Source organism: Hetaerina americana, unplaced genomic scaffold, assembly GCF_022747635.1.
Source record: "Hetaerina americana unplaced genomic scaffold, ioHetAmer1.1.p SCAF_30, whole genome shotgun sequence".
In the NCBI taxonomy this organism is placed as follows: domain Eukaryota; kingdom Metazoa; phylum Arthropoda; class Insecta; order Odonata; family Calopterygidae; genus Hetaerina; species Hetaerina americana.
Genome location: NW_027286875.1, coordinates 3,229,965 through 3,252,164, shown reverse-complemented (window position 1 = coordinate 3,252,164; position 22,200 = coordinate 3,229,965). Strand labels below are relative to the sequence as shown.

General features: G+C 35.2%; 1 protein-coding gene across 2 annotated transcripts; it reads left to right on the top strand.

The window, feature by feature from the left end:
- Nucleotides 1-2,001: 2,001 nt before the first annotated feature.
- Nucleotides 2,002-21,647, top strand: LOC139691177 (putative ammonium transporter 1). Of its 2 annotated transcripts, XM_071588900.1 has the most exons (10): nt 2,002-2,204; nt 5,041-5,157; nt 5,484-5,573; nt 7,623-7,850; nt 11,255-11,523; nt 12,459-12,713; nt 16,450-16,561; nt 19,838-19,959; nt 20,859-20,985; nt 21,068-21,647. In XM_071588900.1, the coding sequence occupies exons 1-10, from the start codon at nt 2,120-2,122 to the stop codon at nt 21,163-21,165; spliced, it is 1,503 nt and encodes a 500-aa protein (XP_071445001.1). In that variant the 5' UTR covers nt 2,002-2,119; the 3' UTR covers nt 21,166-21,647. The 2 variants fall into 2 exon arrangements, with proteins under 2 accessions (XP_071445001.1, XP_071445002.1); XM_071588901.1 differs by lacking the exon at nt 2,002-2,204 and having other exon boundaries at nt 5,065-5,170.
- The last annotated feature ends 553 nt before the right edge of the window (nt 21,648-22,200 follow it).

Sequence of the window (22,200 nt, the reverse complement as noted above, 5' to 3'; positions counted from 1 at the left end):
CCATCCAGAGTAAGTACCCAGAAGTTTGATTTTTATAAGCGGAGGGGGTCTCCCCCAAGAGCCTTTAAAGCTCCACAATGCCACAAACTTCTGTATCCAATTACGAGGTCTGTTCAAAAAGTATCGCGACTTTTGAATTTTTTCAAAAATTATTTAATTATTCATGTATATCTATTTTGTCTCCTTCAAAGTAATCCCCATTAGATTTTATACACTTGTGCCAACGTTTTTTCCAATCCTCGAAGTACTTCAAAAAATCATTTCTTGTGATCTTGTTCGCCTCCTCCTTCGATGCAGTCTTTATCTCGTCAATCGTGTTGTAGCGTCGTCCTTTCATGGGTCTCTTCAGTTTCGGGAACTAGAAAAAGTCACTGGGGGCTAGATCTGGGGAATGCGGTGGCTGCGGCATCATTAGTGTGTTGTTTTTGGCCAAAACTTCCCTCACAAGTAACGATGTGTGAACACGGACGTTGTCATGGTGCAAAAGCCAATTTTTGTTCTTCCAAAAATCCGGGCGTTTGTGGCGGATTGCTTCGCGCAAATTGCGCATAGTTTGCTGGTAGTATTTTTTATTTACCCTTCTACCCGGCAGCAAGAACTCATGATGCACCACGCCCCTGCAACTGAAGAAAATTGTAAGCAAAACTTTCACATTCGACCGAACTTGGCGCGCTTTTTTCGGTCTTGGCTCGTGCTGCAGCTTCCATTGGGATGTTTGGGAGTTTCCACGTCATAAACATAAACCCATGATTCGTCACCAGTTATGACCCTCTGGAGTAAATTTGGGTCGTCGCGGACAGAGTCCAACGCCTCATTAGCGATGTTAATGCGTGGCTGTTTTTGGTCGAAATTGAGCAATTATGGCATGGATTTTGCGGCGACCCGTATGTCATGTCCACATTATTGGTAAAAATCGAATAACATAAGCCAATCGATATGCTTATGTCCTCAGAAACTTCTCTAACGGCGATTCGACGATTGGCCAATACTATTTTCTTCAATGTTTTCGTCTGTCATTGGCGTGCTCGGGCGTCCGGCACGCTCCTCGTTCGCATCTTCTCGGCCTTCGGAAAACATTTTGTACGACCGACAAACGTTGCTTCGGTCCTAGGTAGCTTCTCCTGATATAGGTACTATTTTTTAAGTACTCGAACTCGCTAAGGAGAACGCTGAATGTAAAGAATCTGAAACACAAGGACCTTCAACATTGGAGAAAGTGGGCGACATATGGGGAAGCAGGTTCTAAGGAAAGAAAATTAGAATCATTACGAAAAATGGACGCGGAAATTTGAACCAGCATCATTAACAGTTGGATGATGCCGTTCCGTAAATAATTATAACCATACGAACACTAGGTATCTGGTTTATTAGTAACTAAAACATGAAGCAGCTTACCAGAATCAACAAATCATTTTTATGGGTAATAGTTACTGAGTAATGATGGACATGACCTTTTGAGGTCATGTCCATCTTTATTCAGCTATTTCATAGTAAAATTATTTTCTAACAATAGTCCAATTATAATTTCAATTTGACGTGCAAATTTAATTTCGAATCCTTATACCATGAAACTTCACATTCGACTTAGCTGGAATACGATTGCGTGAGCTGTGGAGAAATTACTTGCATCCTGGAGCTAATGGCCTTCATGAAACTTCTCTACACGTGCACATAGATGCGCACAATCGTAAGGAACAGCTTCATTCTTATATTGGAATATATTTATTGGTATAACATTCCGGACAACAGAGAGGGAGTGTGTGAATGCTCGCTATTTCCTCCCTGGGTACCTATACCCAGCCAGCTATATTAAAAAACGGCAGGAAAAGAATTTTGGCCATCGCAAAAAATGGTTGAGCAAGAAGTATAATCCACAACCAAGCAGGCCAATGGAATCGGGCATTATATGCTTGTAGGTTTCTCTCGAATCGCGAAAAAGGTGTCCTGTTCTTTTTTGGCGCATCACGCGAGGGAAGTAGACACAAAAATGAATTTTGACCTCGAGGAAAATTTCTCCCACATTATAGTTTAAATAGATTTCATGCACTGAACTACAAAAAAATTTCCCGGTGTCCCTTTCTCGAGGCCATGGTACTTCGCGTGATCCTCCCTAGAAATAATGACGGAGCACACGCAAAGGAAGAGCGGAGGGGGAATCGCCAGCAGTCGACCTGCGAGTCATTCGAATCTCCTCACCTGTTCAGGTAAGATACACCTCCCGCGCATTTGTCGCGCCGTGTTGATATTAATGAAGACGGTTTTGCGAGATAATTTTAGCTGATTTTGCCGTTAATTACTTCAGTAAATTGATTTAGAACGTAGGATTAAATGCATATCATTGCGAAGTATATTTTTAAGTACTTGGCCAAAACGTGAAGAAGTTGTTAAGAGAAAAATTAAGTTTTAAACGTACCTATGTGAGGCTGAGATAGTCTCAATATTGGAATATTTAGGAGCTTCAGATACCATTTTTCTTATGTGCTTCATTCCATTATTTTCAGATTCACCAATTTCATCTTTTTTGGTTTTATTACTGGTATATTTCTACCATCAAGAAAGAACAAGAAGGATTTTAAGGGTAGAGTAAAATCTAGTGTGGAAGTAATAGCGCGATAGGATATTTTTAGGATATTATCTTATCTGGAAATCATAAATGATGTGATTCTATTTTAATAGAGTAATGTTTTTACGCTATTTAATTGTTGTTATGTATATGAAGTTCCAAATTAGGCCGTGTGGAATATCATGAGGTGCTAGAATAAAAAAGTCAAACTTGGGACTTTCTCACATGACCATATTTCATTGTGGCAAAACATTAATGCTTATTTTACTTTCATCCGAAGAAATACTATGCATCTTAAACGAAAGTAATTGATAGGGAACTTTCTTAAAAAGTTTTTATTTCACTGAGTAGGTATTTCAAGTATTTGAATTCCATGTTATTGTCAAAGAGGTGTATAAAGGAAGCTCTCCATCACAAACGAGACGATCGAAATATACTAAATTCAATGCTTTGAATAAAATTTTCAATTGTTTAAAAAGCTAGCTTTGCATGAAATCTTTGTTGAATCTGCATGACTATATATTTTGTATAATTTAATTGTAGATTAAAATTACATACGTCATTACAAGCTATGAATTAATGCCAGAGGTGTTATGAATCGTATTACCAGCCGATTCCTGTAATCTCATTTTGTCAGTTTTTTTCCAATCTTACATGTATGAATCGGGATAGATTCCAACTCTCATTTTTTTCGCAATAAACTGCAAAATAAGGGGATAGTTTCTCGTAATCATCTGTGTATTCTAATACCTGCCTTTTTTACTACAACGAGTCACAAATCAATATTGCTACCGACACTTCCAATTTATTTACAATAATATTTTAACCAAAGTTGCCAATATGCGGTAACTGTTGTAGATGTATGGCGTGCATACTTTATCCTCCCAGAAACGGGGATTGAATTAAGTGCAAATGTTGTGCTGGATGACTTTTAGTTGTGAAGTACCACGTGTCCCGAAATTCTTTAGTGTCATCTGGTCATTCATCTTGTGTTAGGTGCTGATTGATTCCCCCTTCAACGATCCTGTTCATTTAATGCCTTCGTCTTCAAAATATTTATTGGTATTCACCATTTCCAGGGCGAATTGCAGAATATTGGTTAAATTCCGACAAATGGCGGTACATATTTTCTGAAAAAGCGTACATGTAGATATTCACTGCTGCGCCTATATTACGTTGCTATCTATTGCATGCAAATTGGCAAACAGTTCACAATTGCTCAAAGATGTTAACAGATATTTGAACTTCCTAGGGAGGAAAGGTCATTGGCAGGCGGAGCACGCGAATTCTGTCTACAGTGAATCACGCTCTTATTAATTAGATGGCATTAAGTTGTGAAATCAGACCGGGACAAGACGTTTGCGTGTGAAAGGTTGAAGATTTTGGCAAGCTTGATCTCCTTTCATCTTCCCCCCTTTTTTAAAAAAGGCTAATATGTGTAATTATTCCCGCCATTTCTCGTCTTCCTTCCCTCTCCTGAAATTATTTTTTTTTCATTTCACCACAGTCCATTATTTGCATAAAGTCAAGAAATCAGTGAGTCACAGGTGAACGATCTAAGAATTTCATATTTTACCGTAGTGGGAAGTTTTTTTTACCAAGTTCTTGTACAAAAAGAGCATCAATAATCATAATTTAGTAGACTAACTATTGTAATAGATAGGTTTTCGGTAGAAAATCAATCCGGAGTCACAAGAATTGCTTTGTCGCACAAAGTCTTTATTTTAGGATTTGAATTACTTAACTATGCCAAAGTAATTCAAGGTATTCATGAAAATGTTTAATGCATAAAATTGACAAGTTTCATATTTTTAATGTTTTTTATAATTTAAACCTTTTATTGCACTCCATTGTTATCGTTTCATTTAATATGGTAAATTAAGATTTTAAAATGTAGTCCTGAATGTTTCCTTGATATTGGCTAGCTAATTGAATCTAAATTTTGTTCTAATAATATTTTTTTGTAGCTGCGTGTATATTCAGACCGATTTTAGAATTAAAAAGGAATTTTATCGAATGTTAATATGGAAAATGCCAATACATTTAAAATCTTTGTAATGCATTCAACATGTGTTGAACTTCCTACTCGAAATAGCTCAGAGTCTATCAGAGAAAGGATATTTAGATAGCATAGTAAGGCGAATTAAGGTGTTTTCTTTATTCAAGCGTTAGAATATCTTTTTTTCTGCTTTGAACCAAAATTAGTTTTTGTGATTTAACCCAGGTATACTGAAGCCGTCACAAAATTAAAAATAAGTCACCGAATTTTACGACAGTTAAAAAACCTCCCATTATTTTCCTTACTCTATTAACATATTTTGTCTTTAATTAATTTTGAACATTTGTCCTTTGGATTTGTTCAAAATATGAGGCAATAGGCAAATTTTCCCCCAAAAAAATCAAAGCTTTTGGGCGCAAGAAAAACACAATAACTGAAATAGCATCTTGAAAATTTGGAATATGTTCATTTTTTACAGAAAAGTTTTTTTCTGAGATGAGTGATCCTGGGAACTTAACTTTCGTAGATGAAATTTCGACGCTGGAAACACACCTGGATGATACCTTCCTGTTCTTGAATGGAATAACTATCTGTCGTAAGTGAAAAGGGTGAATATTTTTAACAATTCCAAATTAGCATTATCTCTTAAACATTTGCTTTGTTTTGATAATGTGAAAATAAAACATCCTTTTCTATTCCGTACCGTGAAACTATTTTGGGATATTTTCCTTATTTCATTTCTTTGTTTAATGTAAAGTATAACCATAATTATTATTTAAATCGTATGGTTAAAACCCATCAAATGTAAGGCAATCATATGTGTACTATATCGGATTATTTCATTTTTGCAACCAATATAAGTTTACAAAAGTAGACGGGCCCCGCAACTATGCAAGAACTAAAACATTTTTTCTCTCGCAGTTATGCAGCTGGGATTTGCATGCGTGGAGGTAGGATCTGTGCGAAAGAAAAACTCTGTCAGTGTTCTCATGAAGAATGTCCTCGACATGTGTGAGTAAAAACCATTTTCTTCTTCTTCTAGGCAATATTACGGTACTTGGTACATGGCATTCATATTCATTGCGAGTGTGTGGTGATTCATCATGGACCGTCAGGATTTAATCGGGCATCGGATCCGGACATTTCAATTGCCTTACTGATTGATATTTGATATTTTAGTACCCTGCAAGCCACCGCTAGGGTGTGTGGCCGGGGGTGAATACACACCAGACTAATTTTGACCTAAATATGATCCTACCGGGGTCCAATAATGTTATCCTGATCCCTTATCGTTCGTGGAAAAAATGACATTTAAATCTATCAGTTCAACAACTAAGCTCTCCAATTTTATTGACACCTACCGTAGTACGATGGGGTAATAATACATTTCCGACATAATTGTTGAAGAAACATCAATCCAATTCATGCATTAGATTAATTTTATAATTTAACCTTCGCTCCAGGAATGATTCCTGGCCTAGCTCCTCTAATATTTTGGATACACTACTCAATTAATCATAACAACGTTTTACAAATCTGGCTCCTCTACGCTACACGCGATCCAATTCGGCAATCAATCCAACTTCGAGGATCCCATATACTCGCAGCATATCCTAAATTGTGCCTAACCAGCGAAAGAAAACATTTCTCTCTGACCTTTACATCACATTCACTCAGTACTCCTCTAATAAACGATGAATTTTTGTTAGCTCGTCCACATACTCCCTGTGTGTGTGTCACCCAGGAGAGGTCGTGAGTGAGGGTAATGCCTTCAATTCAATCCAGTCTACACATTCCATTTCGGTGTTCCTTATGCAGTAGACTTTCTGGAGGGAATTGCTCTTTTTCCGAAAATTCATCAGTAAGCACTTTTTTAAGTTTAATTCTAATTGCCAAGTGTCGCACCAGCTTTGTATAGCATTAAGACATCTGATAGAGGTACTGTGTCCTCAGGATCACGGATATCACGGTAAACCGATTGTTAACGTAAAGCAGGAATAAAGAGGTCCGATGACACTTCCCTGGGGATCACCTGAAGTAACTTCTACTGCATTTGAGCTAACTTCATCTATCACTACTCTTTTAACCCGACCATTCAAAAAGTCTTTAATCCAACCCCGGATATTTGTATCTATACCATATGCTTCTAGCTTGGTAAATAGTTTATGATGAGGGACTTTGTCGAAGGCTTTGTTAAAATCTAGATAAACCGCGTCCACTGGAACATTGCTCTCTCCCGAAGTAAGAATATCATGAACAAAAAGCGCAAGTTGTGTCTCGCAGGATTTACCCTTTCAGAAACCGAGCTGATTTTTATCAATAACTTCCGACTATCGTGGTGTCTCACGATCGAACCAGTAACTACAGGTTCCACCTGTATATGTTCCATAACTTTGCTGGAAATGGATGAGAAGGAAATAGGCCTGTAATGGCTCAGTTCCTCCAAGTCTCCGTTTTTAAATATTAGTGTTACCTTAACCGTTTTCCAATCTCTGGGAACCTTGTGGTCTCCTAGCGAATTCTTAAATTTAACCTGCAATGGGCGGCCTGTCGTCATTAGCCAAACCTCCGTTTACGGGTGAAGTTACAAGTTTTTTCATTCCTATTTTCAGCAAAGGTACTTACGGAAATATGTTTAGCCTGGGATTGCTAACATGAAGCGCCTTTCATGTTTTACGTAAAAATAGATTGAGCCCATTATTTACATTAATATTATTTTTAAGGGTTTCAGAATGGGTACCGAGCGGGTATACATATGTAGTATTCCCAGGAATGTCATACCTCTTACAAATGTCGCGCCTCGAATCTGGAAAATTTTGGTTTCCTAGTTTCACCACCATATGAAATATTTCTTTCTACAAATTACGTCTGGCTAGTGAAGTATATTTGATCTCCTTTTTTTGCCGAAGTGTTTGGGATATGTTTAATTGGATAATTCATAAATATGACTCATCCAATGATTAAATCTGAATAAATGTAATCAACTTTTGGATGAACTTGATTGATGAATTTTGAATGTTTGCCATTTTGGGCACCTCACCAAACTGTTTTATTTCTCAGTCATATGCAGTATTACCTTTTGGCTAGTGGGGTACTCCTTGGCGTTCGGGAAAGGAAATCCTTTTCTTGGATTGTCTTTGTGGAAGGTTAATTCCATCGTGCATCAAGAAAGGAGTCAATGGTTCTTCCAACTGTCTTTCGCTGCCGCAGCCTCAACCATTGTTTCTGGAGCAGTCGCTGAGAGGTGTACCCTCATAGCTTACTCTATCTACACCACTTTCATTTCTGGTAAGTGTGCAATTGTAAAATTCGTACATTAGACTAGCTCTAGGTTTATTGGGCTTACTCATAGTCAGAAAAAATGCCTATTTTTTTATTAACGGCTGTAGGTTGTTGACGTATTTTTTTCTTATACTTACATGCATTAACACAGCATACAATTACTTAGAACTACCAAATATGATTATATTCACCATGAATACCTCCGAAAAGTCCTAGCGATAGTATTTATTTTGGGGTGAAATCCGAATATCTATTTTAAAAGATGTGCAAAACCACATTTTACCGTCGGAAAAATTAGACGCGATTCCTCTTCAAGTTTCAGGTCAAGATTCTACCTCATCCCGAGGTGGGGATGGTGTACCATGGAAAGTAATAATTTAAATGAAATCTGTTTACTGAAGGTTCCTTCAATCAAAATGAACACTCTTGAACCAACGTGTCGTATTTTTTTACTAATTCATTAGCAATCAATAAACTTACGGTACAACACGGTATCATATGTAAAACGTTTTGATAAAAAGCAGCGGATGGGTTTCTTCCAAGGTAAAATTTTGGCTTAAAATTTTAAGCCAAGATTAGTTCCAGATAAAATGGTATTACAATCGGTTTTCCATAAACAAGTTAGAATATTTTCGCATCCCATCTACAATTTAGTTTGATTTTTCCTATATATTTAGAGGTACCTTACTCGATGCTTTTTATTAAATATGATAATCACCTATGAAGGGAAACATGGAATTCATAAAATTCATAATTCGGTCAGTGCAATGTGTAGATAGTGTGTGGAATGAATTAAAAATAAATCAAGCATAGTCACAGCGAGGGTCACTAACGATTTTTTTCTCTTCTCCGCCCCAGTCGGCAGGAATTGGAGTGCTATATTTCAGCACACAGAGTAAACTTTCAAAGTAAAAAAAAATAACTTTCCTTTACGCGAGTACTCACCCAGTGCATCTTAAAAGCTAGTCAAATTTTTAGTATTAAAACATATTATATCATTCGCTTGACGCGATGACTTTTCTACTGCTCGTTAATTTCATTCCATCAAATTCTAGCAATTATGGGTGTATGCAGCGGTAAATTTGCCTCGATGGCGTAACAAAGTGTCTATTTCTTTATAACTTTCCGACCACGATACCGCGAAAAGTTACGCAATGCGTGAAGCAAGGGTTGCAGCACTTTCAGGGTAATGCCTTTTTTTCCTTTTCTATGTAGCGATATATTTTCAGTGGATTGCGGTTATTTGGGACCCATCGAGAAGAGTAAACTTTGATTCATTTTAGCAACTACCGAAATTGCACAAAGTCTCACGTTAATAAGTATGCGGATAGATAGGCATAGTTTAAATAATTAAAAAAAGACAAGTGTGGTTGCAATGAGCAAAATTTTTTATTGAATATAAATAAATCTTGTTTATAAATTTCCACAAGATTTTTGATCGATAAAGTCTTTCTGCGGAATTCTATAAAGCAAAACCTAGCACCTAGTAGTACAAAATATTTTGAAAAAATATAGTGTAAAATTTATGTACTTTAATATTTAATTTATATGAGACATGCACAAACCTATTCTTCAAAATGTTGTTTGACACAGATGGAGAAATTAATCTATTTTACCCTCGTTTGATTAACATGGTGGTGTGAAAAAATTGGCACATGCATCTATTGTTGATAATGGACTACCTTCATTGATTCCTGTATAAAGAATTGTCCATCAATTGTCAATGAATGAATCCATCAATCAATTTCTTGAAATCCTGGAAGTTACTCGTTTTTACTCAGGTGTGACTCATTTATGCTTAGCATGTCTGGAAAAAATTTTTACATACTTACTGGATTGTTCCCATCATTCAGCTATCCAAAATAACAAGTCCTGTCCCATTAATGCAAGGAAAACTACAAATATTTTTATTTAATTATCCCTTAGTGATTCTTTCAAATAATGGCTGCACCAATTGACTAGTGGCTCAAATAACCAGAGTCCAGTGTAGATGTACATTTAATGCTCCATGCCCTAATTCTAGACCAATTTCAAATGTCTTAAGATGAATTTTTTGCAGGTTGTTTAAATCGTGCTGAAATCAAACAGAAAATTGAAAAACCCCAAGAATATGGCCTGGGTTCAGCCTAAGAGGCAGTTATATTCTCCATAAGAAAGCAAATGAAAAAAAAATCTGTGCCTACCACCTTTTGTTTACTCTTTAAATATGAAATAATTACATTAAAGGCATGGAACTTCAAATGAAATGCACGAAAAGGATGGAAATGTTTAATTATAACCAATTTGTATCCTATCTTTGTCAAAAAGTGCTCTAAAATGTGATATTTAGCGAATCACTCATCCTTTCAAGCATGGTAACCTTGGCCATGGTATGTTTGTTTCTTCCATATTCCCCCAAATTTGAAATAATGATACTTGCTTTCAGAATTCAGAAAAACTTCTGCCAGTTGTTATATAAGGCTCTGCATACCGTACTTGGTTTCAGTGTTGATTCTTTCCCTGGCATGTGAAACTCACACATAAGGGTTGGGGCTAATGCCTTTCCCTGAGTCACCTGCAGTTTCCAAGAAAGATCTAGGAGGTGTTCAAAAAGTCACACAACTTGGGTGAAGCTGGGTTGCTTTTGCTCTTTGACTGTATTGCTTGTGTACAGGGTGCGACACTTAAATCCGGACCAGCACGTGTTTCCTCAAATGAGATTTCCTCGCCGAGTAAGCAAAACCTTCCCCAGACTTCTCTGAAGTATTATACTTAGCCACAATATTGTAAACAGTGCATCTGGGGAATCAGAAGAATCAAACTGTTTCAAAATATAAAGCCCAACATATAAAGCGCGAACACTTCCAATAATAGCAGCTCTTCTCCGCATTTGTACATAACATCTTGGCCATTTTGAGGTTATGACTGTCTACTAGACTCCTTTAGCTTTGAAGAACACCAATCGTGGGGTCCAGTGGAAATATGATATCGCAGGAAATATAAATTGAAATTTGTCCAGATTCAAGCACCCTGTAACTATTATAAATCTCAAGTGTAATGACCTAATAGGTACAACCAAGGGAACTTCAGCTATGAATCTCATCTTTCAAGCAGAGTGGACTCTAATTTTGAAATTTCCTTTGGTCTTCATCTGCAAATCCCAGTTGATTTGATTTTATGAATATAAGATTTATCTGGGGATTAACAGGTATCACAGGGAAAGCAAGCTTGCCTGAATGCATAATTTTTTTATGCTGTTAGTTTTTATGTGGTGTGGAATCTAATCTCACCTATAAAAGTGAAAAAAAAAAAAACCTATAAAATAATTTTTGACAGTTGCTTTATAGAATATGGTAAACTTTCGAATGTAAATTGAATGTAAAGCTTCAAGTTTTACATTCAATAATTTGGTTGTTCCATTTTCATTCCAGGACTGATTTACCCTATAGTGGTCCACTGGGCATGGGGTGAAGATGGCTGGCTCAGTGTACTTGGCTACAAGGATCTTGCAGGAAGTGGTGTTGTCCATTTATTGGGTGGGAGCTGTGCCCTTGTTGGTGCAATTGTTCTTGGCAGCCGGTTAGGTCGCTTTGAGAGCATGGCAGCTGAAGGGCAGACCCAACTCAAGAAAGAACACTCCACTTTCACTCCATGCTCATTGGCATGTTTGGCTAATCCCATACCAGGTCATTCCACTGTGGTAATTATCATTTATGTGCTAGCAGGCTTTAAGTTTAAATTAAATAGAAATTGTCAAGTTGAATGTGTTTCAGAGGAGTGAATAAAGAGTAGCATTTTACATCATTAGATGGAGCATTAGATTACTACTGGAGGGTCCTGGGTTCAGATCCAGGTGATGCATCTGGGCAGCTGAAGCTGAATACAAGTTAAATGCTTTTCTAGGTCAAAAATTTTCTGAGACTCCACAGGCAGCACAGATAAAAGTGTTATCCTTAACGTATGAATGTCATATGCCCCAGGACTTGGTGCCTAGAAAACTCTGCCTTCTTTTATAAATCTGCCCTTCTGGTTGAAGAATAGTTATTTTAAGTACAAACATAAGCATTTAGTATTGCAAAACCCTATTTTTACTTACATCAGCTTTTATAGATCATATGCCCTCTTTTTCATTGGGTAAAAAACATTTTCTTGGACCTAATCAAATAACATCCATTAGAACATGCTTAAATAACAACCTTGGTATATATATCTTTGGTTTGATGATTATTACTTTTTTTCTGCCTGATACTTCTGGTGGTACATGCTTACACTGAAATACTGATTATCCTGTTTCAACCTGTCAACAGGTATTTCAGCAAAACACTACCCATGCCCTAGATGGGACTCAAACCCATGACCAATGTGTTATCAAGTGGGCATGTTGCCTGCCAGCTTATCCTCTATGCTCTAAAGATTTCTTTAGACATTGCTGAAATGCATAGTTAAGCTGGTGAGCAACAGAGAGTTATGCTGAGACCACTTTTTGCAATTTCATGCATATACCTATAATCAGTATCTAAAGGTCTTTGTTAGAATATCTTTTTTTACCAAATGCATTGAATAAAATTTTCCAATTTAACATTTGCTTTTTGTGTCACATTCATGAGATGTTCACATTGTACATGTTTTGCTTAGATGGTTGGAATAGGAGGAATGCTGTTAGCTGTCACATTCCTGTCATTCAATGGTGCTTCAATCGGCCGAGTTACTGGAGGATATGAGCAAGATGGTGATGCAGCTGCCATTGTTGCTGTCAATACCATTCTTGGTGGAAGTGGTGGAGTCATTGTAGCCTTGTGTGCTCTCAAGATCCACAGCTATAGGTATCCAAAGTGCTCCTCACCCCCATGGGATCTGGGCATCACAGTAAATGCTGCACTTGCTGGTATGGTGAGCTTCAGCTTTTCAGGCATGTGAAAATAATATTGACAGAAATCAATTATACTGTTCAGAATAGAGAATGGTCCGTTTTAAGAGTCTTGGGTTAAATCGGCTTTTTGCATATTCAATGAAAATTATGTTATCTTCTAACAATTCTTTCTCTGGGAAATGGATTAAAAAAAATTAAATTGCAAAATGGTTATAAGAACCCTCTTTTCATCAACATGATGTGTATTTATTTTTAGATAAAGTAATTCTGATCCACTGAAATGAAAACTCTGATTAATCTTTTCACTGAGGTTCACTCTCTGGAATCCTACTTCCCACATTAGGCAAAAATGGAGGGTACAGGGGGCTATTACAAACTAGAGAGCAGAGTCACTCTGTTAGGTGGATATTACTAGTGCCAAGATTTGTAACTCTGCCTGCTTCTATCACAAGTGAGGTGGCCACAGTCTCACCACCGGTCACTGTTTTTTCTTTAGGGATTGGATTTTTATTAGTAACCGGAAGTTTCATATGCATGAAAATTATTGCATTCATACAGTTCAAAGATGATATGAGCCAATGGTAACTAGCCACTCAATTAGCAGATGGAATGGTATACGGGAATGTTTAAAAAAATAGGTATGCACATATTAATTATTTAATAGGTAAAAGTAATTAACGTGACAATGAATACCAAATCAACAAATGTAAAATTTTTGATTAATGAATGTGGTGGATAAAACGAGTAAAATGCATTGACTTCTTAGATGAGACAATATGGACTAACATTCATTTTCAAGGTGAAGGGAACTATGATCCTGTAGCATTAATTGCCATTTGTATGGTTCATCATATGAATTTCACGTAAAAGAATTTCTCTGAAGAAAAAGGTCATGTTATTGAAGTTTCTTTACTGACATACTGACATGGTCCACCGATGTCTGAGAATCAATGAAGAAAACGATGCAATAACTATTATACATGTTTTGTCCTTATGACTTATCTATTCATTGCAAAACTTCGTGTCAATATGAGAGGACAACAGGACAAACTGTAAATTTTTCATCAATGCTGAAAACATGCATTGCGGATTTTATGTTTTATCAAAGGGAGAGACAGGATTTTGAACACCTCTTTTGATAGATTTTGAATGAACGGGTTTGTTGAGCATAAGAAAGGAAATCTCTATTGCAGTATTCCAAATTGAGGCATAGATTGGGTCTTACACAGTGGTGTCAATTAATTATTGATCATTACTATAGTTTATTAATTTTTCAAAGTGTATTTTATTCACACAAAAGTTAAAGCAATTTTACAAAAGAGATATTAATAAATTTTAAATCAATGAAATAGCAGAAAGTCAAATGAACAAAAATAGGGACCCAAAAACATTCAGATATATAGTATAAGGCTGATTACAGAACAAAAGACAGCATGAAGTACACAGAGGCCACACACATCTTATGAAGGACTCAAGATAGTCCCCTTGGAATAATACAGAAAATAGTAAAATTTAAAAGGAAACAGACAATTATAAAAATATACAGTCTGCAGTGAAAATAAGAAATTAAGAGGAAAATGGATTGGGAGCAAATGTAGAGATATTGAGTAAATTATGTCCAACAGAAACGGTGAAAAAGTTCACTCCCTAACCTGGAGGATATTCATAATCAAAATAAACCTTTGAGGAGAAAATTGTAGAAGTAATAATTAGTGAAGAGGAATTTGCATTGAGTTGGAACGAATTGTATAAGGAAGAAATATATACAGGACATTTGTATTCAGGAATTGTAAACAGAACAATTAAGAAATGATATCCTGGAAGAAGAGCAAACAGTTCCAAATGAAGAAATTACATAAATTATTAGCATTACAGAATTTGATCCAGCCCCTGATGAGTATCCCATCTTCAATGTTTTGAACTAGTATATATTGTAATTTTCCATTAAGTCATGAGTCATAAGTCATGCTGCATAAAGCTAACTTGAGGAGAATGTTTTCACCAGCAATGTATGTTCTTTAATCATATTCACTTGAGTCTTTAGCTCATCCAACATCATCATCATGTTTTGTGTGAAGGTAAATTTTATTTTATATGAGCCTATTTACCTACTTGTTTCCCAAATTAGTATTTTCCAAGCCAGCTTCAACTTAATCCAGGGTTGGTGAACAAAATGTGATATTAAACTCTACAATAAGTGTATTACCAAAATTTTTCCTGAACCTGGCTGACATTGGTCCTAAAATAAAGACAAAACATAAGAGAAAGGAGTATATATGTAGCATAGTTCCATCAATTAGATTCTATTGCTTGATCCATATAATTGAGCCAAATGAGTTCCTCAAGACCACTTCTCATCCCATCAAGCTGTCCTTTTCTAATAATCCAACCTGCATGGCTATTGCTATTGCATGGCTGTTGCATTTTTCATTGATTTTTTCTTGACTCCTCACATCCCTCAGATTTTTAGTGAATAAAGCCAAATTATTATTATTTTTTTATTGGTAGAATGAGTGGACAGTTTTTTATTGACAATGATAATGACTTCAATAATCAAATTTTCACTTGTGTTGTGTGAAAAAAAATTAAGTTTGCTTACTTATCATCTGTCTAGTATTAGCAGTAGGCATTAAATCATTTGCAAGATGAATGAAAATCAATGATTTAACTATAAATCATGATATATTGGCACAAAATGAACTTTTAGGTGCTGATTAAATATTTTCATAATAAGTCCTATGATTTTAACCTGTGGATTTTAAATGGAAACAATCAATTTCCAAAAAACTGCAGGAGATGCCGCAACAGTAACTTTTAATGGAGTCATCCGGAGGATGCCTCGATAGCTTAAGTGGCTAAAGCACTCGACCAGATATTGAGGGATCTGGGTTTGAATCCCAGTCAAGGCGAATGATTTTTACACTCTGAAATTGTTGCATTGAATTGCACATTAGCGGATGACTCCGTTTAAAGTTACTGTTGCGGCATCTCCCGCAGTTTCTTTGGAATTTTTCAAGGTATAAACAACATAAGTGTTTAAAAGTTGGCTTAAACCTCGTGGACTGTGGCGCGTCACGCATGAATACAAATGCCGGCGACATTGTATGTACGGTATTTTCTCACAACATCTTGTTTCTTCAAAAGCCCCAAAATTTCAGAGTTCAAGAGGACGCTGCGATAGCTTAAGTGGCTAAAGCACTCGACCAGATATTGAGGGATCTGGGTTCGAATCCCAGTCAAGGCAAATGATTTTTACACTCTGAAATTGTTGCATTAATCTGAAAGGTTTTTTAGTTCCATTTGTTGAGTTTACATCTTATTCTTTTACAGGACTTAAAATGGTAAAGCTCATTGAGATAAATTCCTTTTTAATCATTCATCATGTTGAAAATGTTGATTATTTTACCTTTTTATTCATCAATTTATATTTTATCTCTTTAAATGAGTTTTTGAAAGCGTTTTTACTTAAAAATTTTAAATTAAACATAATTTCCTTTGTACCCTCTATTTTATGTAACCACCTGACTCATGTTTGCTATGTTAGGTGGCTTCACAATCACAACAAAGGATGTGATTCTAGATTTTAATTTCATATAATATGCATGTCAGTGGTGTGGACACAGGTAAAAGGGAGGAGGTTCATAAATAAAGTAATTTAAATATATAATTTAAAGCAATATGTAGTATCTTAAACATGAACTGCTGAAAATAAACATTGGAACCATTGTACTACCACCATCTTTTATATTCTTCCAGGTTTCATTGTGTGCAGGAGCTGATGTTCTTTCACAGTGGTCATCTTTTTTCACTGGATTGATTGCTGGAATAGTTTTTTTGACCTTCAAATATGTTATTCTCTATGTTAAAAGTAAGTGCATGTGTGAAATATAATGACTATATGGCAGTATTTGGGTGTGTACATTAACATCACCATTTCCAATTCAACAGTAATTAAGTAAGCATGTGTCAAAATCTCAGCCATATTTGCCACCAGTTGCTTTCTTGTTATTCAATGTATTGACTTGATTACCCCTTAAACCATTAAGGGTCAGTTTATCAGTTCCTTCATTGAAATTATAGTATCTTTATATCAGTTCCTTCATTGAAATTATAGTATCTTTAGGAATTCTATCCTCCGTTGATCACCAGTTTCTTAATATGCATAATGTATGCTTAATAATAAAATCTCCTCATATGGGGTAATGATGTTGTTTTCAAAAGTATATATGAAAAGAGTGCCAAAGTTTGAGCACATTTCATCATTAAACTGTTAAACATTTACCGTGGTACAGATGTTGTTGTTTAATGAGTTCTCAGGAAAAAATAGAAAAGTAAATTACTTTGTGTAGATTTTTTTAGATGTGATTTCCTTTTAACTTCATACAAATTTCCCAGGGTATCTCTAACCTTTTCAAGCCATTAAAAAAGTAGGATTTCAGTACATCCTTAAAATGGGCATCTATGTTTGCGATGACCACCTCCAACAGAAATCGTTTTCCACCAAGCCATTTTTTGAAGTTGGGAAGCTAAAATTTCACTGGGGGCCAAATCTAGTAAATACCTGTACAGTGGATGTTGTAATGGTTTGAACTTGATTTCATTAATTTTCACCATTGGAACTGCACAGATGTGCACACATGCATTGTCTTGATGGAAGGCAATTTTTTTCTTTACCAAATGATTATGTTTTTTCTGGATTCCTCTGTTCAACCAGTGCAATAATGATGCATAATACTCTCCATTTATCAACTTGTCCATGTATACTTCACCTTTTTGCTAGTAATCAAAGTAGATTATTATACATGCATCCCAAAAAACTATGGCATCACCATGTCGTTCGCATTCAAAAACCAACTATTTGGACTGATCCTTTGTCTGATTTCATCCACAGTCATGTTAATATAAGGAGAAACTCATCAGAATTGCAATGGAAAAGTGCCAAACCAGTCTCCGAATCAATCACAAGATTGCTTTATTCTCTACTGAGGGCAAACATGGCACCCATTGTGCCGACATTTTTTTCACCACCAATTTTTTATGCAAAATTGAAAACACTGTGCCTTGTGATATGCTTGTGGCCTCAACTATTGCACGAACTTTGCTTTGTCAATCAATCAAAACCATACTGTGAATTTTATCAATCATTTTGGAGGAAGTCACCTCACTGGATGTCCCATAAGTTGTTCATCATTTGTAGATATACAGCCACCTTTAAACTCATTTACCCAATTGTAAACAGTGATAAACAGAGGCGCAGATGTGCCATGAACTTTGCCCCACCCAGCTTTGATCTCTTTTGGTATAAATCCTTTTAAATAGAAGGGTTCAATCACTACAAAAAACTCATTTTTTTCATTTTTATAAACTACTCAACAAAAAGCATGGTATTTTGTCATACAAGGGGATTTAAAACATTGAAAACCATCAGCTGAGTTTTTTTGCAACATTAACTAAAAATTTTATTTAAATAATCAAGTCAATTTAAATAAAAATAATAATTTAAATTTCATATCTACTAGCAAAAGAGGCTAATAAGATACATCAGCAGGAAAATTTTCATAGTAATATATACTTGGGGATATAATTGCTTTAAATAAATAAATCAATCAATTAGTTTATATTACTATGGTTTTTTTCTTGATTGAGCAGTGCTTAATTAACTTGACAAAATCCCAGCTAGAAGAAGTGCAGCAATGTACCAATCAACATTTTCACTGTCATGCCATTTCGAAGATTATTTCAAATAATGATTATTAGAATGCTTCCAAAGAATTCTTGTGAATACAAGAAGTGATGTGCATTTAAAGTGGGAATAGCTGAATCTACTGTTCAAAATTAGTCAAGGATTTGCCAGCCCAGTCAAGAAGTCCAGGATTTGGGGCCAAAAGGAAAGTAAGCAAATACTTTCAAGTATTAAAATTTTGTTTCCTGAACTTCGGAAAAGACCAGAATTACCAGTTGAGTAACTCTACCAGATCAACTGAGGTTCTCCATGGATCATTATTCACTAATGACTCTCTGTGGCCTTTTCAGTTGATAGAAGTAATTGTATTTCAAATACTAGTGAAACTATCCCTCCAAATCAAAAAGTAATGGTGAATCTAAAAGTTGTAAGTGGTCCTTTAAAAATCATAGACAGATGCAGTTACACCAAAGAAGTTGCAAAGGTCTCTAAAAATATATGGCATGACATTCGTAGTCAATGTGTTTAAAAAATGTGATATTTTGCTCAAGTGCAAAGCCATTTGATGCATGGCATAATCTTTTGTGGCCAGTCATCTTATTATAAAAGGGTATTTTCAATTCAAAAGAGGGCTGTCTAGTCAATATTCTGAATGCTAATCAGTATTCAGAGTACAAGGGTGCCATTTTGCCCACTACCCATTTAAATCTTTGGAAATCCTGCCTTTTCCATGTTTGTATATCTTGCAATGTTCATATGTTGTCAGATTAAATACCACTCAGTGAGTGACTAATGGACTTTAACATGACTTCATGTCATCCTCACCCATCATAAAGGTGATGTACATAGACTGGATCCAATACTGACAATCTGTCAGCAAGCTGTATTTAAAATAGCATCAAAAATTAGTAATAAACTATCTATGAAATACAAATTATTCCATAGCCAAAATCTTAAAAAGAGAACTGAGATTCTTCTTCCCAGAAAAAATATATTTGATATTAAAGACCATTTTGCCCAACTAGGACTCAGGTATGTTTTCCAAATGCATTGTATTATTGGGAACATTTTCATTTTTTGTGTTAAGATGTTATTTTACCGAAGGCCTGCTACATGTTGAACCTTTAAACAAAAGAAAAAATAAAGAATATTAATGTATAACTTTTTTAGGGCACTACTGACCTATCCTTATCTTGTGATATTAAAGCTCTCCATTGTGATTATTTATTTGAATCTGATTACATGCAGCTAGTTAATTTCATGAGCAGTTGTTTTAATTACAACCCAATTATATTTGAGGCACAAATAATGCACTGCAAAGTGCCTGGGAAAACATTAATGAGATGAGTGGTCAAGGACTCTTGATTTCATCATATGCCACTGAATCATACAGACAGAGTTCACTCATTTTTTTCTTATTATACTCCTGTAAATATTTTCCTTTTCTTATTTTTTGAATAGTTGATGACCCAACAGATGTTGCCTCTGTCCATCTTGGAGGAGGACTATGGGGACTTCTAGCCAGGCCTTTGTTCACCTTTTCGTACTACATAATTTCCAATCAAGATATATCCCATGCAAAAGTGAGTACAGCCTGAATTGTTCAATAATATCCTAATATTAATTTAATTTGAATGAAACTATTTTAAATATTACTATAATAGTGATGGATGGTTTCTTATATCTTACTATTAATTTAAATATTCCTTATTGAAAGATTTAAGTGAATTGAATATGAAATGAGTTGACTAATATGACATATGATATGAATTGACTTATATTATTCCATTGCTAATTCTCATTGATAATGATTTTCCCTCCATAAAATCCATCCATTGCTAAATTTTACATTTTACTATTCTGCCATTGGAGATTAATTTAATGTATTTTCCCATCGCACCAGCACACATCCTGATTTTTCAGGTCAGAATTTATGAAAAATACTTGTCAGGTAGGAAAGATCAAATTATTTTTAATGTTAACCCTGTTTCCTTACTATTGACTCAAAATAGTGATATTATCGAAATTTGTAACCACAGCAAACATTTTATACATGCCTGCTACTGGAAAAAATATGTAATAGTAAGTATTTTTGCAGTGAATCACCTTGTCTTGATAGGTCAAAATTATACTATTTTTCCCCTGGCCCATAAGACTCAGGTTGATTTAAGAGAACATACCTGTATAGAAGTAAAAAATTGCATCTTAATGGCTGAAAAATATGGCTTTTGGCAGTTTTATTTAGAAGTTTTGGAGAGTTGCTGAACCTTACTTGTTCAGTTTTAGTTTTGTACGACTCATTAAACTTAAACTACCTGCATTTGCATTTATCTTGGATGCATGAATGTATGCTGTGTTCATTAATTATAAATATCTGAGAATAAATTATTGTTAAAATTTTTATATTAATGAACAACTGTTGACATTATTACAATTTTTAGTGATGATGAAATAATGTGTACTCTTTCAAATAAAATTTCAGGAATTGGTTTATAATGCAGCAGGAGCCATCTCCATAACTCTCTGGAGCACTGGGTTGTCATTTCTTGTCTTTATATCTCTGAAAAGGGCTAAATTACTGAGAGTTACCCCAGAGCATGAAATCCTTGGTGAGTTCCAAATACCCTTCATTCAAAGCAGATGTTATTTCACATGCCAGAAAAATAATTGTCTAATGGCACTTATTTTAAGGATTGGATTCCAGCTATGAAATGAAGGAAACTTGCTTGGATGAAATTGTTATGCAAACTATCAGCAATGATGACCTCACCACCACTGAGAGTGTGTAATGCCAGTTGAAACAGTTTGGGAATACCTCATTTCGGTCTCAACATAAATAGTGGACACACCAATTTATGCTTGTCAAGATGTAATGACAAGTATTCTATAAATGTCTTGAATTGAATAAAATCCATTCGTCTAGAGTACAGAAATGAAAACATGTCCAGGTCCCGGGAAAAGTGAAAAATACGTAAGTGCTAACTTCGTGGAAAGAAATAAAAATTTCATTTATTTCTCTTAGGTATGCCATTGAACTTATAATTAAGCTGCAGTGTTCCATTTATTAATCTCTCTCACTCCCCTTCAGCCTAGCCAAACACTATGCTAGCTAATTGTTAGCTAATTTGAAGGAGCGCCTGTGGTGGCCTCTGAAAGGCCAACAAGTGCCCTTGTATGTTGAACAGGACTATTTTAATTTGTGATTTAACCTATAAATGAATTTTCAATGATAATCATGACAATTTTGCTATAATAATTGTATAGGGATTTTTGTACTTGCTAATTGAAATGTTGTTGCAGTATGTTACATAGATAAATATGTTATTTAAATATGTTAACTCTACCAGTCTCATCTACGTACAGATTTGATATATTTTGTATTTTATTAAAATATATATTTATTATAAATAATGCTATTTATTTAGATGGATGTGTACATATTTTAAATTGAGCATTCAATGTTTATAGTCACAAAAGGGAAGGAGACCCAGATATGTTACAATGATTTAATGCTCAGTTTTTGCTAGTCAAGAATTGAGCCCTCTCTCTTTATGAAGCAGTTTATATTTCAGTAAATTACAAAAAGACATAACACCACCTGGTCTTTTCAAGGCATGCCTTCTATAATAATGATGAGTGCCATGGTGGTTGGAATTTAAAATCATATAGCAAAAATTGTACAGCTTTGAACATTTAAAATTATCTATTCTTTCAGCAATTTTATCAGCCTGAGGTAATGTATTTTGAGTAAAAGTGTAGAAGGAAGGTTAAGCACCAAAAAGGTTATTTCCCCATTAATTATTGAGAGGAAAATGTCGACGCAT